General features: G+C 44.4%; 2 protein-coding genes across 4 annotated transcripts in view; both read right to left on the reverse strand.

The window, feature by feature from the left end:
- Positions 1-24,372, reverse strand: part of LOC110193044 (putative P2Y purinoceptor 10) — a 56,607-nt gene extending 32,235 nt beyond the window's left edge. Inside the window, exon 1 of the mRNA XM_078148030.1 lies at positions 24,288-24,372. The gene's annotated coding sequence lies outside the window, so the exon portion shown is untranslated. The remainder of the gene's footprint in view (positions 1-24,287) is intronic.
- Positions 3,991-24,367, reverse strand: P2RY10 (P2Y receptor family member 10). Of its 3 annotated transcripts, none has more exons than XM_020964605.2 (3): positions 24,288-24,367; positions 8,559-8,670; positions 3,991-7,937 (listed from the first exon to the last, which is right to left on the reverse strand). In XM_020964605.2, exon 3 carries the CDS (start codon positions 7,889-7,891, stop codon positions 6,911-6,913), a length of 981 nt encoding a protein of 326 aa, XP_020820264.1. In that variant the 5' UTR covers positions 7,892-7,937; positions 8,559-8,670; positions 24,288-24,367; the 3' UTR covers positions 3,991-6,910. The 3 variants fall into 3 exon arrangements, with proteins under 3 accessions (XP_020820264.1, XP_020820265.1, XP_020820266.1); XM_020964606.2 differs by lacking the exon at positions 24,288-24,367 and adding an exon at positions 24,078-24,179; XM_020964607.2 differs by lacking the exons at positions 8,559-8,670; positions 24,288-24,367 and adding an exon at positions 24,078-24,256.
- Positions 24,373-24,659: the final 287 nt, after the last annotated feature.

Raw genomic sequence — 24,659 nt, forward strand, 5'->3', positions numbered from 1 at the left:
CATCTTGGGTGTCAGTGAACTTAAATGGATGGATGGGAAAGGGTGAGTTTAATTCAGATGATCGCTACTACTGTGGGCAAGAATCCTTTAGAAGAAATGGAGTAGCCCTCATAGCCATTAAAAGGATGAGAAAAGGTCACAAGCTTCTTATTGCGAAATTCAGACTCAAATTGAAGTAGGGAAAACAATCAGATCATATACGTATGACCTAAATAACATCCCTTATGAGTATGAAGGGGAGGTGATGAATAGATTTAAGGGATTAGATCTGTTAGATAGAATGCCTGCAGAATTATGGATAGAGGTTTATAATATTGTACAGGAGGCAGCAACAACAAAAAAAATTTCTAGAGGGAAAGAAGAACAAGAAGGTAAAATGGTTGTCCAGTGAGGCTTTACAAATAGTGGAGGAAAGAAGGAAAGTGAAAGATAAAGGAGAAAGAGAAATATATATCCAACCGAATGCAGAATTCCTGAGAATAACAATAAGAGATAAGAAAGTTTTCTTAAATGAGCAATGCAAAGAAATAAAAGAAAACATAGAATGGTTTTTGGTGAGGCAACTGGGGTTAAGTGACTTGCCCGGAGTCACACAGCTAGTGAGTGATATGTGTCTGAGGCCACATTTGAACTCAGGTCCTTCTGACTCCAGGGCCAGCGCTCTATCCACTGTGCCACCTAGCTGTCCCAACAAGAGATCTCTTTAGGAAAATTAGAGATATCAAGGGAAAGCATCATGCAAAAATGAGTATGATAAAGGCAATATGGTAGGGATTTAACAGATGCAGAAGAAATTAAGAAGAGGTGGCAAGAATACACAAAAGAACTATACAAGAAACATCTTAACATCACCAATGGCATGGTTACTGACCTAGAGCCAGATATCCTGGAGAATGAAGTCAAGTGGGCCTTAGGAAGCACTACTAGCAATAAGGGTAGTGGAGGTGATGGAATTCCAGCTGAGTTATTTAAAACCCTGAAAGATGATTCTGTTAAAGTGCTACACTCAATGGACCAGCAAATTTGGAAAACTCATCTGTAGCCACTGGATTGGAAAAGATCAGTTTATGTCTGAATTCTAAAAGACGACAATGTCAAGGAGTGTTCAAATTACCAAACAATTGTGCTCGTTTCACACACCAGCAAGGTTATGCTTAAGATTCTGCAAGCTAAACTTTAGCAATATGTGAACCAAGAATTACCAGAAGAGCAGGCTAGTTTTAAGAGGCAAGGGAACTAAAGAGCAAATTGCCAACATTCACTGGATTATGGAGAAAGCAATGGAGTTTCAGAAAAACATCTATTTCTGCTTCACTGACTACACAAAAGTCTTTGTGTAGATGACAACAAAATGTGGCAAGTCCTCAGAGAGATAGGAATACTAGATCATCTTACTTGTCTCTTGAAGAAACTGTATGTGGGCCAAGAAGCAACAGTTAAAACCAGACATGGAACAACTAATTGGCTTAGAATTGGAAAAGGAATCCGATAAGGCTGTATACATTGTCACCTTGTTTATTTAACTTATATGCAGAGTACCTGATGCAAAATGCTGGATGAATCCCAAGCTGGGTTACTGGGAGAAATATCCACAGTCTCAGATACGCAGATGATACCCCTCTGATGACAGAAAGTGAAGAAGAATTATGAAGCCTTCTGATGAGGGTAAAAGAGGAGAGTGTGAAAGCTGGTTTGAAGCTTAACATAAAAAAAAAAACCAAAACCTAAGATCTTGGCCACTGGTACCATCACTTTCTGACAAATAGAAGGGGAAGAAATGGAAGCAGTGTCAGATTTAATATTCTTGGGCTCAAAGATCACTGCAGACAGTGACTGCAGTCATGAAATTAAAAGATGCTTTCTCTTTTCTAAAATTCTATTCATCTCCTTAACTTCTTTCTTATTCTTTGGGTAGATTTATGTAGTCCTGAGTCCTGAGAGGGGAAAGTTGAAGTCCTCCACTAGTATAGTTTTAATATTTCCTCCTGTGGTTTATTTAACTTTTCCTTTAAGAATTTGGATGCTATACCATTTAGTGCATATGTTTAGTATTGATATTACTTCATTGTCTATGGTAACGGTCAACAAAATATTGTTTCCCTGCTTATCTCTTCTAATTAGATCCATATTTTTTGCTTTTGCTTTGTTTGAGATCAGGATTGCTACCCCTGCTTTTTTTTTTTATGTCAGTTGAAGCATAACAGATTTTGCTCCAGCCCCTCACCTTTACTCCATCTGTATCTCTCTTCTTCAAGTGTTTTTCTTGTAAACAACATATTGTTGTATTCTGATTTTTAATCCACTTTGCTATCTGCTTCTATCTTTTGAGTGAGTTCATCCCATTCACATTCACAGTTATGATTACTAACTTTGTATGCCTCTCCTCAGGGTAACGAGGTGGCACAGTGCGTAGAGTCAGGCAGATTCATCTTCCTGAATTCAAATCTGGCCTCAGACACTTACTAGCTGTGTGACCCTGGGCAAGTCACTTCACCCTGTTTGCCTCAGTTTCCTCATCTGTAAAATGAGCTGGAGAAGGAAATGGCAAATCACTCTAGTATCTTTGCCAAGAAAACACCAAATGGCGTCACGAAGTGTCAGAGGCAACTGAAAAATGACTGAACAACAACAGTGTGCCAGGCACTGGGGATACAAAGAAAGGCAAAAGACAGTCCCTGCTCTCAAGGAGCTCACAGTCTAATGGGGGAAGACAACAAGAAACAACTATGTACAAACAGGATATGCGCAGGATATATTGGAGGTAGTCATCAAAAAGAAGGTACTAGCATTAAGGGAGACTGGGAAAGGCTTCTTGAAGGTGACATTTTACCTGGGACTTGAAGGAAGTCAGAGAGGTCAGGAGCAAGATGGACTCTGTTTTCGCTGGTTCTCCCATGCCAGAGGGTTCTCCTTCCTCTTGGCTTCCTTCTTAAGTCTCAGCTCAGTCTTAGTCTGAGGTAAAATCCCACTCCTCAAGAAGCTTTTCCTGATTCCCTCTTCTTTTTGAAATTACCTCCAATTTATCCTGTTTATATACTTATTGTACAAAGTCGTTTTCATACTGTCTTCCCCGTGGGACTGTCTTTTGTGATCTTTTAAGGGGGATGCCATGAATGATGATCCAGCAAAAGAGATTAAGGAGAAGGAGTCAGACAGGTGGGAGAACCAGGAGAAAGCAGGATCAGGAGTCAAGAAGGACTTTGAGCCTATGAGTCTACAGAATTTACATATTTCAGTATGTTCACCTGTGTGGTTGTGCGTGTGTGCGTGCATGCGTGCGTGTGTGTGTGTGTGTGTGTGTGTGTGTGTGTGTGTGTGTGTGTGTACTAAAACACCTGGGTAAAAAGGAGCTATTGTACACCAGCTCTCTTTTACCCAACCCAGGGGTGGGGAAGCTGCAGCCTCAAGACCACATGTGGCCCTCTAGGTCCTCGAGTGCAGCCCTTTAACTGAGTCCAAAGTTCACAGAACAAATCCCTCTAATAAAAGGATTTGTTCTGTCATACTTGGACTCAGTCAAAAGGCCATACTCGAGGACCTAGAAGGCCACATGGGGCCTCGAGGCCGCAGCTTCCCCACCCCTGACCCAACCCTCGCCTCTAGTAATACCCAGTTTGGGGGGAACCACACCACCCTTTTGTTATTTGATTTTCATGATCTGTGTCCTCCCTCTGATTCCTTCGAAGAATTATGTGGTGAAAGATGAACACCTTTGAAATAATATTAACACTAATGATAATGATGATGATAATAATAGTGGTAGTAATGTACCCTGTACTTAATCAAGCCTTGCTGAATCGAATTGACTTGAATTAAGAATAATTGTGTTTAGGGAATATTGTGGCATTCCCGTGAGCTAATTTAGCAGGATTCTGAGGGGTTATACCAAACTATTTGGTCATAGAAACAGTATTTTAAAAGGGAGGTTATGCTCCTGACCAAAAGCTAGCTTGGTGCCCAGTGTTTACAAGCATGACCATAAACACAGTGCTTAATCAACTATTTAATGAAATATACATCACGTATATATGTCTTGACACTGAACATTAAACCACTTTCTAAAGCGTGTACAAACCAAACAGGAGGCAGTAACCATAACACACAATTGGACCGAATATAATACATCATTGCACAAAGTTCCTATTGTATTTCTTCACAATTTCTGCCTTATTATTCTGACCAATCAAAAGATGGGAGCATCACAACAGAGTGAAGGAATTCTGGAAGAGCTTCTTGGGGGAGAAGTTAACAGGCAACTTTGAGAAGACATTTGGGGATGTTAAGTACCACTGGAAGGCTTCTGGAACATCGAATCCAGGAACGTCTGCCTAGTTGTCCTCATTCTGTCATTGTGACTGTCCTTTTACACACACAGGCATCAGACCCCTAGTTGTTCACTTTACTGCCTTGAAACAAATGGTATTCCCGCTTTCTTGAGCTGTCATTTTAACCTTTCTAGCATAGCCATAATATAATGCGAGGTACACAGCTCTTTAGAATGTGTGTATTCATTTCCTCGTGTACCACATTAACCATTCTCTGCTGCCTTGTTTCACAGGGTCAAAAACACCCCCAAAAACTTTGCCTTGAATGGTGGGCAAACTCAAAACCTGTAGCCGCAAAATCCAAAGTGTTTTCTTTGTAGTCAAAAGTCCTTCATAAAGTCAAAAGTCTATGTTGCTCTTTGCCATTTCGAAGGAGTTCCAAGATTGGCTAAGATGTCAGGACCATAGAATCATAGATATGGAAACAACCAGAGAAGTTATCTAGTCCAACGCCTCCACTTTATTTGAGGAAACGGAGACCCAGAGAGGTTGTGACTTGCCCAAGGTCCCAGGATATATTTATAAACATGCCAGAACTTATAAATCAAAATGAAAACCATCTTCCAAAGCAGTTGCCTTGTCCAAGACACTTCTGGAGCTTCTCTATGGGAATTTACCATCCATACCGCAAAATCAATCCCTCTTTGTAGGGGCAGGTAGATTACAAAAGAGGAATGTTGCATATTCTGATGTACGTGATCACTGTTTTGGCTTTGCCTTTTTATTCTTAACAAAGGAGAATACTACCAGGGGAAGGATATTATACAAATGAATGAATGAAGAAGCATTTATTAAGTGTGTATTATGCACAATGTAGAGGCAGCTAGGTGGCTCATGGATAGAGTGCTAGGACTGGAGTCAGAAGACTGAGTTCAGATGTAGTCTCAGACATTCACTGGCTATGTGACCCTGGGCTAGTCATTTAACCTATATTTGCCTTAATCCACTGGAGAAGGAAATGGCGAGCCACTCCAGTATCTTTGCCAAGAAAACCCCATTTGGGGACAGTATTGGCGTGATATGGTCTACAGGGTCATGAAGAGTCAGACGTGACTGAACAACAACAATATGTGCAATGCACTTTGATTTGCATATCAGGAAATGTTATTTAAAAAAACAAGACATCAATCATATTGTATTTTTTAAAAGCAAACCCTCATTATTTATAGCCATATCACATTCTCCCTTTGGGCAGAAACTAATTTGTCTATGCCTCTCTCCTTGGCCTCCTTTTGCTGTTGCCAAATAGTTCTTTTGTGTGGGCCCCTCACTGGAGGGTAATGCAAATAAGCAGTCTGCCTACATTGAAATCTTCTTTAATGTTCCTGAAATTTTAGTAATCACCTTTGGAAAAAAAAAATCAAACTGGAAATATGTCCTCCCAGCAATTGCCCTTTCTCCCTTTCACACAGGATATGATAAGGATCTAGGTTCATTATACTATAGCATGTGTTATTGGATTTAACCATTCTACCTACTAAAAATGGCCACGGAATTTTGGGGTCATCTGGTTTCCTCATACCAAACTTATCCACGTCTGAGCTAAATAGCAGGGGTGCTCATCAAAGCAGTAGCATTCAAGGCACATAGCAGCAGTACAATAAGTCCCTATGGAAATTTGTAAGATTGTAAGGATATGTATGTATAGGGTGATGGAGTTAAGTCTCTGAGACTTGTCTGATTTACTTAAAATTCTGTTTTTCTTTTTCATCTTTCCTATGCCAGCTTAATGGGCTTAACCCTTTGGGCCATACCTAAAGGGAGACATCCTTTTTGATGGAATGGATTGTTTGAACCTTTAGGACCAAGATCTGTGAGCACTGCAGAATGGGACATTATCAGAAAATCCTGCAGTCTGACTCAGCTAAGACACAAAGTACCAGGTCTACCCCATAAGGACCAGTGCAGTGACCACAGGCAAATTGGGCCAGACCACTCTAGCCATACTCACATACGTTGATCCAGTTTTGGTCTGTGTTTTTGTGGGCAAAGTGAAGTGAAGAGCTGGGTCCTGATCTACTGAATTGTATCAGTGCTGGCCACTAGATGAGATGAAGTAAGCTCCAATTCCCCTTTGCTTCAAGAAAAGGAACTAGGGGCCAAATTCTATCTATTGTTTTCCCCCCTTGCTTATGTAATCCTCACATCTAAGAGACTGGCTTTTTTCATCCACATTATATAAAAAGAAAGGAAAAGGTATTGGCTCCTGAATAGTAATTCAAGATAAGCTTTTGGGTTTTTTCTACAGAAAAGAAATATGTACATTGCAAAAATATTTTTTTTTTTAAATATGCACATTGGATGAAATTACCACAATTTACTGAGAACATTTTCAGTGAGACGGCAACTTTTCTCTTCCACTTGAAACATCTGTCAGGCTTTAATCTTGTTCTCTTAAATAAAAGAGTCCTCAATTTCAGAACGACAAAAACAGTCCAGACAAACAAATCCCACCCCCGCCTCCTTCTATGCCCACTGCCCCCATACTAAGTGTCCAGTAACTCCATCTATGGCTTGGCTATTTCTCTGGGTTTAGGGACAAGCCAAAGAATACGAGAGAAAGGCAAGTCTTTGGTGGTGGCTACTTAGCTCGCCATCGAAGAACCACTCTCCTTGCTCATTAGCCGGGATCGGATCACTGAGCTACCATGGCGGGAGAGTTGGTCCCGGAACTCAGAAGTTGTGAAGTAATAAAGGATTGGATCTAAGCAGCAACACAGACTTGCAAGGCACAAGGAGAAAGGGTGGAAATAGTGTGTGCTTTGGATGATGGGGCAGCTAGTGATAACTTTTTCCTTCACCAAGGTATAAAAAAGGAAGTTTATGTGGTAGGGTGTGAAGCAAATGAAGAAGACCCCAGCACACATGAAGACCATCCGAAGAGCCTTCCGCTTCTCAGTTTCTCCTTCACAGGCCACACGTGCATGCTGCAGAGATATCACTGTCTTCCAGGTGCACCAGGCGATGATGACGACAGGGACCACGAAGCCAGCCAGCTCGGCCAATGTGATCATTACCACTGAGGGTGCCACACTCATCTGCGTGTATCCCAGGTCAGCAAAGCAGGCATCTTGGGATTTGTTGGCCAGGACAGCACTTCTCACGATGGGAAAGGGCAAGCAAGCAGTCCCAACAATGACCCAGATGGCGGCACTGATGGCCATGTCATACCTGCGCTTCCAGTTTCGGGCCTTGAAGGGCTTCAGGAGGAAGAAGCAACGCTGCAGACTGATGCATGTCAGGAAGCAGATACTCGCGTACATGTTGAGGTACTTCAGGTAGAAGCAGAGAAGGCACAGGAACCTTGGGAAGGGCCAGTGGTGGTTGATGTAGTAATAGATCCGCAGCGGCAGCGAGAGGACGTGGGCGAGGTCAGCCACAGACAGGTTGATCATGAAGATGATGGCCTTGTTCTTCTTGCTGATGAAGCGGTACAAGACCCAGAGGGCTGTACTGTTGGCCAGAAGGCCGGGGATGAAGACCACGATATATGTGACAGCATACAGGGAGTACTGGAATGTTACATTCATGTTGTTGCAGCTGTGGGTTGTGCCATTGCTGCCCATTTTGCCCGTTGATGTATGTTCATTAAGGAGAGACTGGGTGTGATTCCTGCAGAGACCAGAGAAATACACGTGAAGGCATTCATTCAACAACCATTCAAGAACAACTGCTTAGGTGCCTACTGTGTGCATGGCTTTGTTCTGGGCACTGAAGGAGATAGAGAAGGCTCTTGTCTTCATGGAGCTTACAGTCCAATAGGGAGATGTGACACATATTCAGACAACTATAATATATATTACATGATCGGTGCAAAACAAAATGCAACCTGACGTCCAAATGAGAATAGCCTAGCTGACCAGAAGAATAAGGGAAGGCTTTGTGCGGTTGAGCTAGGCTTTAAGGGGTGGATGGGACCATCAAGCCCATGGGAATGGAAGAGTGCAAAACAAAATGTTTAACCAACACACCGAGCCCAACTCTACTCTTGAAACTTATGATACAATCATGTTGCATATAAGAAAACTAAAGCCTTACAGAGATCACATGATTAACCCACAGCCAGACAGTTGGCTGGTGGAACAGCTGGGATCTGAACGAGGTCTCTCGACTCCTGGTTCAGTACTTTTTCTCTGAGACAGCTATGTCCCTCTACTCTCTTCCCAAATTCAGCAGGTTAGGTTAAGTGACCTTGCATCATCCCACTCCCCAACACTGATTCTTAGGACCTACCAGGTATAATCATTTGCTGGGATAGCGTAGCTCTGGTATGTTCCCAAACCTCTCCTCCAGTGCTTCACTGTGGTGTGACGATGAGGCCATGCCAGTGGAGCTCTGATAGGTTCTACCAAACGGGAGAGGCCATGAACATGGTGTCAGAAATAAACGGTACCTACTGTCTAATGAGCAGCTTAGCTAAGTACAGAGAGGTTCATTGCTAGCAGACTGGAACTTGGTGATAAATTATCTAGCCAGGAAACAAAGAAAAGTACAGAATGGATCTGTGTGTCCCTCGCCTGCTTCCATAGTGATAATGGCAAGGTGGTGGAAAAGGGGACAGAAAGTACTAGCGACCACATAGGTTTTAAACCATATATAAATATTAATCGTTGTTGGTCCTCTAAATACGAGAAGAACTGAGTCGCAACAATATTTCTGGTCTCACTTCAATGGAACCAGAAGATGCGAGGAAATTGCAGCTAAATGGAAAGGTAGCCCACAGGCTCACCTCACAGAGACAGAGCTGACTCCCTCATGTGCAAACGAGAGGGCCACCTCAAATATAATGAGTTGCAGTGTGTGCACCAGTATCTCTTGGAAAGGATGGAGAAATAAAGAAAACTTTTGGAGGATTGGACGAAACCTTCAAATTAAAGCAACACACCTTGATACTCAATGACTTCAACGTGAATTTCTGAATAGAAGAGGACAGTGACGAAGAGGTCAGAAAATAACATGCAAGATTAAGTAATTAAATAGCCAAAAGTTTGACGTTTGTGCATCTCTACTCCATGGATTTTTTTTTTCAAAGACAGAGGCTCAAAACAGGGCAAGTAAATACCAAACAATATCACAAAAAGAATGAAATTAATGACATCTTTCAAACAGGAAATAATTGGCTATTTTTGAATCATGTGCCTGCATTGTAATTAAACCACTGACTGGTTAGAGCAAAGGTCTATATCAACACTGAACTAAAAGAAAAGATAAAGATGAGAAGATAATATTCGAAAAAAATACTTAATGCCTCCAACCTACTTAAATAAACTTTTAACCGAAAAATGGGAAATGGATGAGTACACACGTCCACTTTATCAGCATTTCTTAGAAAAGGTTTGGCTAACATAAAACAATTCCCACTATGAAGAGACCGGAAGAGGCTAGAAAGCAACTCAGCCAGCAAACAGTTGATCTCCTTGATAAACATAAGGTTTCCAAGGACAAGATCGGTTTAGTCTGTAGACCCATTTGTAAAAAGATTACAGAGGAAGCTGGTAAAAGATTGCAAGCTCTATCTTATCTCAAAACAGTGTGAAGTGGTAGAAGGAAAGAGGGCCTGCAGACAGCTTGGCGTAAGACTCCACTAAGTCAGATCATCCCGATAGCATTTCTGGATGAAAATGAAAGGATAACAAATAGCTGGAAAATGGATTTCTATAGCACTTACTGAATTAAATCGCATTGAATCAATCTTCATCAACCTACTGAGTACCCATTTTACGACATGAGGAAATGAAAATAGCACTTAAGAAGATAAAACCAGGAAGAGGAGCTGGAACTGAACAAATACACTCGGAAGAAATCTGTGGTGAAGGTGACACATTTTCAGGGCACTCAGGATCAATTTTCAAAATGCCTTCGAGAGGGAAGGATGACAAGAATGTGGACAGAAAAACCATAGAGAGTTATTATTATCACAAAAAAGTAACTGAAGAGGCATTAGAAACTACCAACCCACATACTCATATTCTCATCTGTATAAAATCTTGAGAGGAATGGTCTATGCACACACTAAGGGCATCTCTGATAGAAAAAATGAGAAGGGAAGAAGCAGGCGGTAGTAGAATATTGTCTACTACAGCAGATTGCATCACTGTGATCATGCAACTGACTAAATGGGGTTTGTCAATTATGGGGAGAAAATAACCATCTCACTCAGTAGAATACGACAGTCTTAAAGGTGGCTGTCACACACGTAAACGTCAAATAAGATTCTCTGATAGCTTCAACCACAGAGATAAGTGGTCAATGATATTTTGATTGTGTCAAATAAAACAGGCATACGTGCCACTGTCGTGGCGGATGTCCTGAGCGGAGTCTAAATGAAAAGCTATGATCTGCAGTTGGATAAGTAGCCTAGAAAGCTGGTCCATCAGAGTGTGTGTGTGTGTGTGTGTGTGTGTGTGTGTGTGTTATATAAACTGAAAGTGTATATATATGTGTATGTATATACATATATATGTATATATATAAATATATATATATACACACACACAGATACACAGTATCCACAAACTCTTAGTACAGTTTTACTCTTTACTTATGTGTATTTAAACATATATGTGCTTATATGCATAGGTGTTGAAAAGGCACTGCAGACGGACAATGAACAAGAAGAAAAGCGAGCAGACCTAACTGCCCTTGGGAAATGGCGAAGTGCTTTCAATAACCCAACACCGCTCCTGGACACCAGCGTTTCTCCATGTGCCTTGTCCCTTTAGATGACTGTTAAACAACTAAGGGGGCTTCAGATTCCCCCAAAAGGAAGTGAAATGACTTCTTGCTGCACTTCAGATTCTGTTCCTAAGGAAAAAAACCAGACTAAGCAGTAGAAATGCACTCTCATCAAAGGATAAGAGAGCCAAATTTCTGAAAATAAGAGCCACTTCTCAATTGATAAATGGTCAGAGGATATGAACAGGCAGTTTTCAGAAGAAGAAATCAAAGCTATCTATAGTCATATGAAAAAATGCTCTAAATCATTAATAATTAGAGACATGCAAATTAAAACAACTCTAAGGTATTACCTCACACATATTAGATTGGCTAAAATGACAGAAAAACTGATGAATTCTGAGTGCAGACTGAAGCATACTTTTTCACTTTATTTTTGTTTGTGTTTTCTTTTGCAAGATGACTAATATGGAAATACATTTTGCATGAATTCACATGTATAATCAGTATAATATTGTTTGCCTTCTCAAAGGGTAGGGGGAGGGAGGGAGAGAATTTGGAACTCAAGATTTTAAAAAATGAATGTTTAAAAAATTTTAAAGTAATTGGGAAATATTTAACAACATAAATAAAATATATTTTTGAAAAGGGAGTGCAGGCATGCTAAAGGAGCTCCTCAGTCTTCTGATCATTCACTTCCATCTCCCATATGGTCGGTCCTTCCCACCTGGCCCGTTACCTGTGCTAAGAATTGAAGGAGACCATGTCGTTCACTTGGATCCCAGTAACCGGGCCCTATATACCAAGAGCCAGATCAACGGAATCACAGATACTTGGGCTGCCATGTATCACCACAGTTGGAGCCTTACTCTAGGAATTCAGAGCTATATGATGGACAAGGAGTTGCCACCACCCAAGGCTATGTAGGGCTGACACCTCCCAGGGTGGCTTTCCCTTCATATCTTCTTTTATTCATCTCCATAGCTGCACTCAGAGGGAATGGAATGACTGTGGGTGACTGAGACAGTTAGCCATCCACACCCATCCCCTGCCTGGTCCATTTGACCTGGCCCTCAAAGCAGCAGCATCTATCATGGACCCATCAAAAACTATCTGGCAGATCTCACTATCCATTCCTACCTCACTGATGTCAGATATTTGGCACGTGACATTTAAGAAGTCAGTTTCTCTCTGTTCTGTGTTAAATAAACAGCAAGGTTCTTTTGTGCTAGAAAACCACAGGACCTAACCTGGAAATGACCTTAGAGAACATCTAACCCACCTTTTATTTTACAGATGAGGAAATAGGGACTCAGAAGTCAAATGACTTACTCAAGGTAACCCCAAGCCACGTGTCTTTTAACTGGTTCTGGGTCACTTTTGACTGCACCACCATGTCTCTGTTCAAGCTGAACACAATTTCAGGCCCTATTTTGTTGTGAACTCCCATCCTTCACACTTTTATAGGCAGGAGGTTGGACATTTACATGGCTGCTTCCCCAAATTTCTTCCCTAGCTATGTGGGGAAAGGAGGGGTTCCCCGAGCTCAACCTGCTAAATGCAAAACCCTAGGAAAATATGCACATTGTGTGGGGCAGAAAGCTGGATTCTGAGAAGGGACAAGTTTATCTTGCGCACTGGTTCCATAGTTTGAGTCATTCCTGTGGTTGAGGACATCATAATCCTGGCCAGCTAGTCAGCACTGCAGTGGATAGAGCACCAGACGTGGAGTTATGAAGACTCATCTTCCTGAGTTCAAAGCTGGCTTCAAACACTTACTAGCTATGGTGCCTTGGGCAAGTCACTTTACCCTGCTTGCCTCGGTTTCCTCATCTGTAAGATGAGCTGAAGAAGGAAATGGCAAACCAATCCATATCTTTGCCAAGAAAACCCCAAAAGGGGTCACAAAGAGTTGGATATGACTGAAACAACTGAACAACAGCAGTATAATAATCAAGGCTGTTCCAAAGGGGATTGGACCGCCTCTCCCCTCCCACCCACCCAAGGAAGGTGTTCAAATGGAGAATGAAGGACTACTTCTCAGGGACATTTGTATTTATCACTGCACACAGTAGACACTAAATAGCTGCTTGTTGATTGGTTAGGATTCCTGTTCACATGTGGGCCAGACTAAGTGTCCTCTGAAGGGAGGCACCATTTGGCTGACAGCAGGACTAGCCACTTTAACTGCAAAACTGACAACCAGCCTCTTCACCATATCAACGATCACCTTTGCAGATATTCTTTCTTTCCCAGCTGGCCTGGGCTCTTAGCATATAGCCCAACAGCTAAGAAAACAATGTAGGAGCCTCCTCACCCTCCCTCTCCGGCTAAGAAGAAGCAGGCTGGGAGAAGACAGAGAAACAGAAACATCATCAGATCAGAAATGACCCGGGGCCAGACAGTTCCTACAGGGAGAAATCATCATGTCCAAGGCCTCCGAGTGCCATCAACACTTTCAGCTAAGTCTTGGGAAGGCCTTAGGATCTGCTTCCAAAGGTATCCCAGCTTCTTGTTTTGGTTGGTTAGGGGCCTGGGCAAGGGTCAGAAGCCTGCATTGTCTGGTCAGCAGCAGTAGATGGCTTCCTAGCCATCTACCACGTGGTCCAAGTAGAGGCAGAATCTCATCCACTGTCGGAAGAGTTGCCCAGGGGAAGGGACTCAGCATAAGCCCTGCTTCCTCCATGAAGTCTTCCCAAGTTTCTCCAGTCCACAGAGCTCTTCACTCATTAGGCATTTGGGACAAGCTGCCTTGAGGTATGTTATATCAGGGGTATTGACCTCAAATAGAAACACTCCACTGTACTTAAGGAAATCTATGGGTGAGATTAGAAAACCACATATTAATATTACCTATGCTCTATTACATTTTATTAATATTTCCCAATTACATTTTCTTTAGTGTGTATTGTTATTGTACACTGGAATCATAGGATAGGACACTATAGACCAGGGATGGAGAACCTGCGGCCTCAAGGCCATATGTGGCCTTCTAGGTCTTTGGGTGTGGCCTTTTGACTGAGTCCAAGTTTTACAGAACAAATTAAGTAAGGGGATTTGTTCAGTGAAGTTTGGATTCAATCAAAGAGCCACATTTGAGGACCTAGAAGGCCACATGTGGCCTTGAGGCTGCAGTTTCCCTACCCCTGCTATAGACCCATTGAGCTGGAGCACTAGAGATAATCCACTTCAACTTACATAGGAGGATACCAGGACACAGAGAGGGAAAGTGACCTCCCTTTCAGCCAATCTACACATATTTTTTAAGAGCCTATGTTCCTAAGGTCACATATCTAATTAGTGACAGAGCCATTAGCAGAATCCAGACCTCTGGACTAGCTGCAAGGCCCCAACTTTGCATACAGCAGGTTAACAAGTATCTGTTGAATGAATGAAAGAAAATGGCAGAGTTGAGCTCTTTACCCAGGCCTTCTGACTCCATTTCTGCGTCTACGTCCACTACCATAGTCGTGGCCCTACAGTAGGGCCTTGTTATGTCACTTCATTGAACTTCAGACTCCTAAACTGTAAAATAGGGATAGTAATTGCCACCCAGTGGGAACACAGGGTTGTTTTGAGGAATTAATGTTGTTAGTGAGGAGTTAACATCATGTGTTTTGTAAGTCACTAAGATCTATATAAATGGCAGCTGTGACTGTGATGTAGTAGTTAGAGGGTTCTCTTGGAATCAGGAAGGCTTAGGCTCAAGTTCCCTCCTTAACACCCTGGCTGGGTGGTTCTGGGCCAATTGCTTAACCTCCCAGTGTCCCAGGAAGCTCCCTAAAGCTAGATGTTGGAGCCAAGCTGCAGCAGGGGAGGGAGTTTCTACACTGGGAGTTCCCTCCTTACGCTGATGAAACCCAGGTGATCACAAAAAATAAATTAAACACTAGAATTGTGACAAACTTATCTCCTTGACTAGATTATGACTTCCTTGAGGAGCAGGACTTGGCTTTTATTTGGGGCTCCCACAGCATCTAATGAGGCTGACTGGATATTGAGTGTTCAACAGATATTTGTTGTGGTTAACCAGCTCACATGAAGTCTGAAGTCATGACCTCAGTATCATCAGTGCTGTGTTCTAACCCACTGAGCTAGACAGAAGTAGCAGTCAGCATATAGAAATAACTGGGGCCAAGACAAATGATAACCCATGCAAATGGCTGCCCTCCAAGTTTTGCATTTCAGTCCCTGATCCTGTGGTTAGAAGCTACTGAGCCAGGGACTGAAAACAGAACTTTTAGTGAGTGCCTCCAATTACAGCTTTCTATTCAATGTAATAAATATTTATTAAGCCCCCACTGTGTGCCATGGCACCGTGCTAGATCGAACAAAGACAAAAGGGAAAAAATTGTCCCTGGCCTAAAGGAGCTTACATTTTAACTTTGAAGAAAGAAGCAAAGGTAGATAAAGCACAGGGCTTTGAAAGTCAAAAGCTCTGGGTGTGAGTCCTGTCACTACCACTTACTAGCTGTGTGACCTTGGTCAAGTCCCTTTCCCTCTCTGGGTCCACAAAGTACACCTATGTAAAACAAAGAGCTTGCAATATAGGATCACTGAGGTCCCTTCCAGCTTTGATCTTCTGTGATTCCATAAAATGGAATCACTTTGCGACCTCTTGCTTGCAGACCCCAGGCTCAGGGTCAGCACTGAGGACAGCGGTGCAGTTCCTGTCTTTCCTCTCCCAGTAAAGGGACGGAAACAATCATTATAATTCACCTTTACTTCTCTAGTATTTTAAAGTTTCCAAGCAACAACCCTGTGAGGTAGGCAATGTAAGCATTATCATTACCTTCACCATTTTATGAATATGGTAACTGAGGCTCAGAGTTTTAAGAAACTTGCCACGGTCACATGCAAAGGTGTGCTGGGGTAAATATTTAGCTGGGGAGGTGGCAAGGGAGGAATACATGTGAGACACACTTTTAAGTTTAATCTACATCATTAACATTTTTTCCATCACTTTCTTAAGTCTATAATCAATGAAACAATTTCTGAGGTGTAAGTGCTCTTACTGAAAACTTAACGATTAGCTCTTGCTGGGTTAGAGCTGGCTCCAGCACACCCCTGGCTCATGTGGCTGTTTGAGACAGGGTTGAATCTAGGCTGCATGACCCCAAGTGCGGTATTTGGGCCATACCCCACCTTTGGCCTCAGAAAGCACCAATCAGCAGGTTCCTCAGCATCCCCCTTCAATGGCCTGAAGGTCTCAGGGCAGCTGTTTGCACCTGAGCCCAGCTCTGGCGGGGAGGGGATCACCCACACTTAAGCAGCAGCCAATGCTCAGCTGGTAATTGCCTCTTTTCAAGCCTTAGGCCCCAGGAGGTGTTTTTCGCTACAGATAAAGTTTGATGGTCTGATGAGCCAGGAACCAATTTGCACCTGCTCTGAGTGAATTGCTCTTCAAACCACTAACAGCCTAACTTTTTACGGATTCACATTAACATCCCAGAAATGGCCAGTCCCCTCTGGAGGTCTGCAAACCCTCATGTAACCACAAGGGCCTCAGCCAACTCCCATGCTGACAGCTGTTAGACTTATCTACATCCCTCCTGTCCTTTGGGGACAGGCCTCCTAGCCTTCCCTGACCGCCGCGGGCAGCATCAGCATCCTTGCCTGGACTTCCTCCTCTCTGGCTCTTCCCTCTCCCTCACTCTCCTTACTTTCAATCACTTGCCCAGGCTGGTGGAGTGTCTCCCCCGCCCTCACTGCCACCACCAGGCATCAGTGCCTGGATTGTAGTAATAGCCAGCCTCCTAAGTGGGCCTCCTGCCTCCAGGGCCTCTTTTCTTTTACCTCTAACACATCTGCCTGAGTCTTCTTCCTAAAGTACCATTCTGACCATGTCATTGGTTTCTTCCAAAACCTTCAGTGCTCTCTATTTTCACCTGAAAAAAGTAGAAACTTGTGGGGGTGACATTCAAGGCCCTCCACAAGCTGACTCATCCTACCCCCCTTAATGTGTGAATCTGTCATCCAAACTGTTTTCAACCTGTCGTCTCTGGAGAAGGGCTAAACTAGAGAGGTGGCCAGGACAACTGTGACCCTTTAGGAGGCAGCATGGTAGAGTGGCAAGAGCACAGGGTCTGGAGTCAAAGGATGTGGGTTTAAAATCACACCTCTGCCGCTTACTGCCTTTTAAGGCAGCTAGGCGGCGCCATAGTGCACAGGGCACCAGACCTGGAGTCAGGAAGACTCATCTTCCTGAGTTCAAATCCAGCCTTTGACATTAGCCGTGGGACCTTGGGCAAGTCACTTTACCCTGTTTGCCTCAGTTTTCTCATCTGTCAAATGAGCTAGAGAAGGCAATGGCAAACTACCCCAGGACCTTTGCCAAGAAAACCCCAAATGGGGATGTGAAGAGTCGGACATGACTGGAAAATAACTGAACAACAACAAACCTGAACATGGCTTAGTCTCAGTTTTCTCCCCTGTAAAATCACAGGATTGAACTAGATGGCCTTTAAGGTCTAGATTTATGACCCCTCTACGGCTATTAAAATAGTCACAATACCTTTGATCCCTCCAGGCCTCCCATTTTCATCTACTGAAGTCTCTCCCTTTCTTCAAGGTCTGACTTAGGGGATACCTACTGTCTACCCCCCTGCCCCCACCAGCTGATCACCCCCTTCTCAAATTTCTTGGAACAGTTGAGTTCTCTCCTCTTTTCATACTCTGACCCTGACCTCCAGCTTAAGAGTAGCCTCGATGTGTGTCTGTCTGTCTACCTCCTGTGTATCCCCAGCTCTGAGACCATCTGGGCTTAGATCAATGTTTGTTGAGTGAATCACATCAGTCCCATTCTCCTGTGAAAGTCCTTCAAACTTTCTTTCTGTTCTACTTTTGTCTCCTTAGTGCATGGCTGCTTCCTTGTGGTGATGCTGTCTCCCCATCCAGGCCATCTCATGATGGTCTGGAGCAACCCCCCATTCCAGCAGCCAGCCTAAGGTCACACATAGGAGGCCCTACTCAGTGGAGTCTTCCTCCTCTGGATGCCTCCAGCCCTTCCCCTTCACTGGATTCTCCCCCTTTGCTGAGCTGAACCAGACTTAGAGTCAGGGGCCCAACACACCATTGTTTTCTGAGAGTTTCCTCTGTGTGTCTCTTTCCTCAACCAGCCTGTGAACTCGTAGAGACAATAATGCCCAGGTCTTTGCCTTCTTCAATAGCCCTAGCACCCAGCGCTGGGAATAAGGCAGCTCTCAGGAAATACTTCCTCTTCCCCTCTTCCCCTCTTCCCTGCCCCCCATGTAGGGGTTAGTGACTTCTCCCTTTTAGCTTGCTTCTCTATCAAATCAGGATAATAATACCTGTACTATTTTCCTTGTATTTTGTAAAGTGCAAAGCACTATAGAAGTATGTTATTGCATCATCACCACTATTATTAATAATTAGTTGCAACTAATGATTAATTAAAAGAGAGTCAAATGAGTACATAGGCCAGTAGAGTAATAGAGCCATTGTTGTTGTTCAGTCCTTTCAATTGTGTCTGGCTCTTGGTGACTCCTTTTGGAGTTTTCTTGACAAAGACACTGGAGTGGTTCGCCATTTCCTTCTCCAGCTCATTTTATAGATGAGGAAACTGAGGCAAACAGGATTAAGTGACTTGCCCAGAGTCACATAGCTAGTAAGTGTCTGAGTCTGGATTTGAACTCAGGTCTTTCTGACTCCAGGCCCAGCACTGTATCCACTGCAGTACCACCTAGCTGCCCTTGATAGAGGCAGAAGGGAATCTTTTCGGAGGAGGAAACAGGCTCAGAGAGGTGAAGCAACTTGTCCAAGGTTGTAAGTAGGTCAATTGATATTTGATCAGAGGAAACCCTTTTGATTTTGTAGTCTCAGGTCAAAGCATGGGACCTCTTTCTAATGGAGGAAGGAAAAATGACCCAGGACATACCAGTAAAGCAGGAATACCTGGGGTCTTCAAAGCTAAATGCTCCAACCTGTGTATGAATCCTGGTTTTGCTACTTACTAGTAGTAAATAAAAAGGAAGTAAAATCACCAGCGCTCTTTTCTGAGCTCCTGTTTCTCAGTTTCTCAAATGAGGGGCTCAGCCTAGCTGCTCTTCCAGTGGCCTCTCATGATCCCCTGATCTGTGGGAGCTTGAGGATTCAGTCATTAGCTCTTGCATTCTACGAAATCAACTACAGCTTATCTAAGGAAAACAGAGGCCGAGCAAAATCTAAAATGGGAGTTATAAAATCCTGAGAGCTCAGTGTATAATGGGAGTATGCCGATTGCCAGACGCAGAGGAGCCTGGGTTTAGGAGTTAGAATATCTGAGTTTGAATCCTAACTCTCACATACTTCTTATTCACTGTGGGGCTCCAGGCTAGAGGCTCCCCCTCTTGGAGACCCACTTTCCTCCTTTGTCAAGTGGGAATAATGACACCTGCACTTCCTACCTTACAAGGTTGGCTCGAGGACACATTGGAGTGGCACAGAAATGGAGTAATTACTGCGGATTGGGTCTGTGAGACCACCCGTTTGACTGTCTGGTAGCTTTGGCCTTCTGGAGAAGATTCAGACATACTGTGATACTAATGGATACTGGTGTGTGTGTGTGTGTGTGTGTGTGTGTGTGTGTGTGTATGCGTGTGTGTATATGTATGTCACACACACACACACACACACACACACACACACACACACACACACACCCCCCAAAACATCACAATTGGGAAGCAAACTTCTCAGGCACAGGAGAGAGTTTCTAAATCCAAGAGTCTGCTGACACTAAAATCACTTTGATTTTATGAAGGAATCACTGGTTCTTTAGGCACAGAGAGGCCTGGTGTTACTGTCTTTAGAAGGAAAGGTCACTTGGCCTTAGAAAAGCAGAATGGTAGTGAAAGTGGACATCATGGGCCCTAAGCCTAAGTCTCAGGAAAGGCTTCCACACTTGACTGATGAAATCTTGGCAATGCTCTCACCAAGAAGACATGGGCTCCAGCTCTGATTCTATGGCATGACCAGAAGCAAGACATCTGACCCCATCTGAGCCTCATTTCCTCATCTGTCCTATGAAGGTGGTGATCTCTGTGCTACCTGCTTGCCAGGGTTGCTGAGAGAGAAGTGCTTTGTAAATAATGAATCATTAGACAAAAAAACACAGAACTCTAGTGGAAAAAGGCCCTCTGAAGCTGTCTAGCCCAACCCCCTCATTTTCCATAGGAGGAAACTAAGGCTCCAGGAAGTGAAATGACTCCCCTGAGGTCTCTGAGGGTGGATTTGAACCTAGATCCTCGGACCTCAGAGCCAGTGCTCCTTTCACTGGACTACAATGACACGTGATCATAAATAATGGTCCTATTCTAGGCTTAAGAGTAAGATTCATTTCACTTCCAAAGCTCTCTGAGTCCATGGTCAAGGGATCATCACTTCCTGGCAGCTCAAACTGCAGGCAGGCTTTGGAAACAACTGGCCACCAGGGGTCAGAGCTGTGCCAAGACTGCCAGAGACTGTGGGGAGACTTGGGAGGGAGATCTGCCCCATTGATTCTGAGCTGGAAGGGACCGTAAAGATCATGGAGTCCAAGCCCTCATTTTACCGAGGGGAACCCTAAGGCCCAGGGAGGAACATTGTGAACATCTGAACTCATGTCGTCTTACTCAGGCTAATGCTCTTCCTGTTGGGCCCGGGCTGCTTCCAGAGTGGGCAGACACTCCAGAGGGGCTCCACTCCCCAGGCATCCCCTCCTTGCCTTCCTCCAGGCGTGGCATCCAAAGAACTGGGCTTGAAGCCCTTCCTAAGTACCTGGGGGGTGGGGGGCTTTCCCTCTCTGAGCCTCATTTTCCTCACTTGTAAAATAAGGAGGTTCGATTAGAGGCCTTACTGAGGTTTCTTCTAGCTCTAAATCATCTGCTAGGACCAAAGTATAGCAGCTGCAAAGGGAAAGACCTTCAAACCCATGGAGCTGGGCCTCCTCATGTACAGGGAGGAGAGTGAGGCCCAAGGCAGTTAAATGACGCCCTCGAGGGAAGCGACTTTGGAGCCAGAGGCCCTGGGTTAGCTGTCTGGCTCTCCCATTCCTTGCCTCTATGATTTTAGGTGAGTCCCTTTGTCTCTCTGGGCCCCAGTTTTCTCATATTTAAAATGATAGCATTGGCCTCTGAGGCTCCATCTAGCTCCAAATCCTATGATCCTTCACTTTTCAAAATGAACGCTGCAAGAGGTCACAATTACAGACTGATTTGGACAAATCTTATGAGACTGGACCATTTGTGTGTGATAAATTAACAGAAAAATAAATCCTTTTGAGCTTCACAGTTGATTTTAACTGCCTGCTCACACCTTCCACTCCAAGGAGTTACATGTCCAAGCTTAACTTTGAGCTTTCTCTGCAGTGAGCTAGGAGGAGCCATAGAGATCATTCCATTTAATCCCCTCATTTTACCGAGAAGGACATTTGGGTGCAGAGAGGGCAGTCGTCCATGCATCACCCGGAGTCACACATGGCAAGAGTGGAAGGACCAGGTCTACCTGATTCTAAAGCCAGGGCTCGCTCTCTCCCACCCCAGCTGACTCCCCTAAGGTCAGAATCAACAGGTCAAAAGCCGAAAGGGGGTCAGCTTCTAGAAAGCACTTCTGCTTAAGTACGCAATGACCTCCCTCGGGTTGAGGGTGACCCAGTCATTCCCATGCTCAGTAGCTGTGACACTTGTTTTTAATGAGGTGGGTCCAGGAAATCCAGAGTGGGGGAGTGTTAAACCTCTCAGCTAATGTGCAAGTACCTCGGTCCCTCCCTACCCCCAAAGCTTGCAAACCGGATTTGAGAACTTCTGGGTTCCTTTCTTTTGGGATAGCTGATTGCTTTTTTTTTTTTCATTTGAAAAGAGAAATTACTTAGAAAATGTTTGCTTGTGGTCATGAAACTGACACTGTGTTCTCATGGGGGTGTGGCAGGCTAAAAAAAATCCACTGTCCTTTAAGGAAGGTCTGTGGGGTCTCTATGGACCTTGGGCCTGGTCAGCACTCCTATTTCCCTAGCTTTAAAACAGACCAAGAGACTTCCTTGAAAATAGCTCTAGGAGCAAGGGAGTATAAGGATTGTCATTCCTACCCTCATTTTACAGAAAAGGACACTGAGGCTCAAAGAGAGGAAGTGACCTGCATGAAAGCAAACAGCTCCCTCCTAGGGAGCCCTCTGTCCCCCTCTAATTAAGTTCCCCACGGGCTGTTTTCTCTCCTCCTCCAATCCTTCAGACACCCTCTTCATACCTGTGCAATCGTTCTGAAGCATATGGCACCAGGTAAGGGTGAGTGAACATCCCAGAATGAATCTTCCCATACAAATGGCCAGATCAGGCACATTGGCATCTCTCCTGGACAACAACCAAGGTGTATAATGGAAAGAATACTGAGCCAGAAGGCAGAAAAGCATGCCTCTTAGCGTCTAACTCACTGCAGGACAGTAGACAAACCACTTCCCCTTTCTGACCTCAGGCTCCTCATCTGAAAAATAACTGTATTTTATAAATAAGATTAAATTGGACTAGATTAGGGGTTCTTAAACTGGGGTCTGCAAGCTTGTTTTTAAAAAACATTTTGATATATGAGATTTCTTTTGTAATCTTACATATTTTATTATACGCATTTAGGATGATTCAGAGAAGGGATCGCTAGGCTTCACTGACCTGCCAGAGGGGTCCATGACACAACAAAGGTGAACAATCCCTGGTCCAGCTGGACCAAGTGATCTCTGGAGCCCTCTTCAGCTCTAGCATTCTACATCCCAGGTTTCTACCCTGCCCCCTGGGAAACCGTACTCTGCCACAGACTCATTTTATTCTGGGCTGTTGGGCTAAATTCAAGCTGAGCATCCCTTGGGCCAAGAGCTGTTGTTGTGATCCCTCCAAGGTAGCCAGAGAAATCCTGGAGGAAACTGCCCCTGGAAAGTCTTCTTCTACCTGGAAGCCACGCAGCTTGACATTGGAGCCATCTGGGCAATGTTCCCAGGTGAGTCCAAAAGGGAACTCCCTGGGGCCCAGAAAGGTGGAGCCATGCTCCACTTGTCTGGACTGGAAATCTCTTCTCGCATGGATTTCCCAGCCTGCTGCAAAGGCTGTTACCATGAACGCTTGCTCCATCTCTGGCAACATCTCCTGCCATTCCCTGCCCTGATATGCTGGCTTCCATTTCTATCACTAACAATCACACCTGGTTCCATATACTGAGAAGTTGAAACAATCAGGTAACAGAGGTAGAGATTATGCCTGATGGGGGTCTAGATAATGAAAAATACATGTGACTTATCCCTTCTACAGCCCTGTGACTAGATAGCTACTCCCAGAGGAAACACCAGAACCTGTTCTTATTCTCCCCTAACTGGTCATGGCTCTGACAGGCTGGGCACAGCCCACCCTCAGGGGGAAACCTCTTTTTGACTCACCCAGTAAAACTCCTGGCTAAGGCCCAGAGAGGTACTACCATTCAAGGATTTGGAACTCACTGGTAATGAGAGAGTTAGCCAGAGCACCCTGAGAAATGCCAGAGCTGACGCTGGAGCTCTCTGGCTCAACTCCATTCCTCAGGAACTTGGAGTCTGGGCTCCATCTCCAGCTGAAAACAGAATGGGTCCCTAAATACCAAGCCAAGACTTTAGGATACAGAGAACTAGAGATCGCTTCCTGTCCTAGGGTGGGGGACAGTGAGCTTTTCCATTCGAATATGAAGCGCCCTCCTTCCCACCACACCCCTCTCCTGGTGATGTCTCTTCATAGACTCCCACACGGCAGAAAGCTACAACATGACAGATTTCATTTCTCCAAATCTCTATCCCTCATTTCTCCAATGGCTCAGCACAAGGACTTTTTTTTGAAACGCACAGATTCTTTCTGAGCCAATCACCCCAATATGTGGAAACAGCCTCTCCCCATACCCTCTCAGAGGTGGGAAAATCAAGTCACTTCCCCTCTCTGGGCCTCATTTTCCTGTCTGTGAAATAGGAAGGTTGAATTTGATGTTCTCGTCCTTTCCAGGTGGGAAGTTTATGCTCTGAGGTCTGCTGAGTACCCAGAGCTGGGCTCCATCTGGACCCCTATGTGCCACTGAAGCCGAGGGGTGGGAGGAAGCTACCTGTTGCTTGGCCTCCTGGGCCTGGCCAGTTCCTCTGTCTCTGTGCTCTTCGGCAGCTTCTGGTGGAAGAGTTTGTCCGAGAGTAGAACCCTGGGGAAAGCTTTCAGGTCCCAGGCTTGCCAAGGCCCCTCCTCCTCCCGTGGCCAGCCTCCATGGCTAGGCTGTTGGGTGAGGTCAGGTCCTGGCTAAACCCCACATGGTGACACTTACCCTGAGGCTCACCCTGGACTGGCAGCTCGGTGACACAGCATGAAGCAGGGCCCCAGTGACACAGGAGCTTGCTGATAAAATGCACAGTATGCTGTTTGAAGAGGAAGTTAAATGTGCGTGGTGTCTCACCACAGAAATGAGCTGAAGGTAGGTGCCCTAGATAGGTGATGTCATCAACCCTTATTTCTTCTTTGTTTCATTGGTGCAGAAGAATTCAAAAGACCAGTGTCCTGTCCCCTGTGAGGTTCTCCTTTGCAGTCACCACACAGAGGTCTGTCGGGAGCCCCTAGGGAGTCTGAGTCAATTTGGGAAGTTGGACAGCACCTTGGAGATCAACTGGTTCAACGACCTCATTGTTTAAGTAGGGAAACT

Source organism: Phascolarctos cinereus, unplaced genomic scaffold (genome assembly GCF_003287225.1).
Source record: "Phascolarctos cinereus isolate Bilbo 61053 unplaced genomic scaffold, phaCin_HiC Scaffold_8;HRSCAF=390, whole genome shotgun sequence".
NCBI lineage: Eukaryota > Metazoa > Chordata > Mammalia > Diprotodontia > Phascolarctidae > Phascolarctos > Phascolarctos cinereus.

Excerpts from the sequence above, each read along its gene's own strand:
- P2RY10 (XM_020964605.2), bottom strand. The coding sequence starts at position 7,891 with ATGGGCAGCAATGGCACAACCCACAGCTGCAACAACATGAATGTAACA.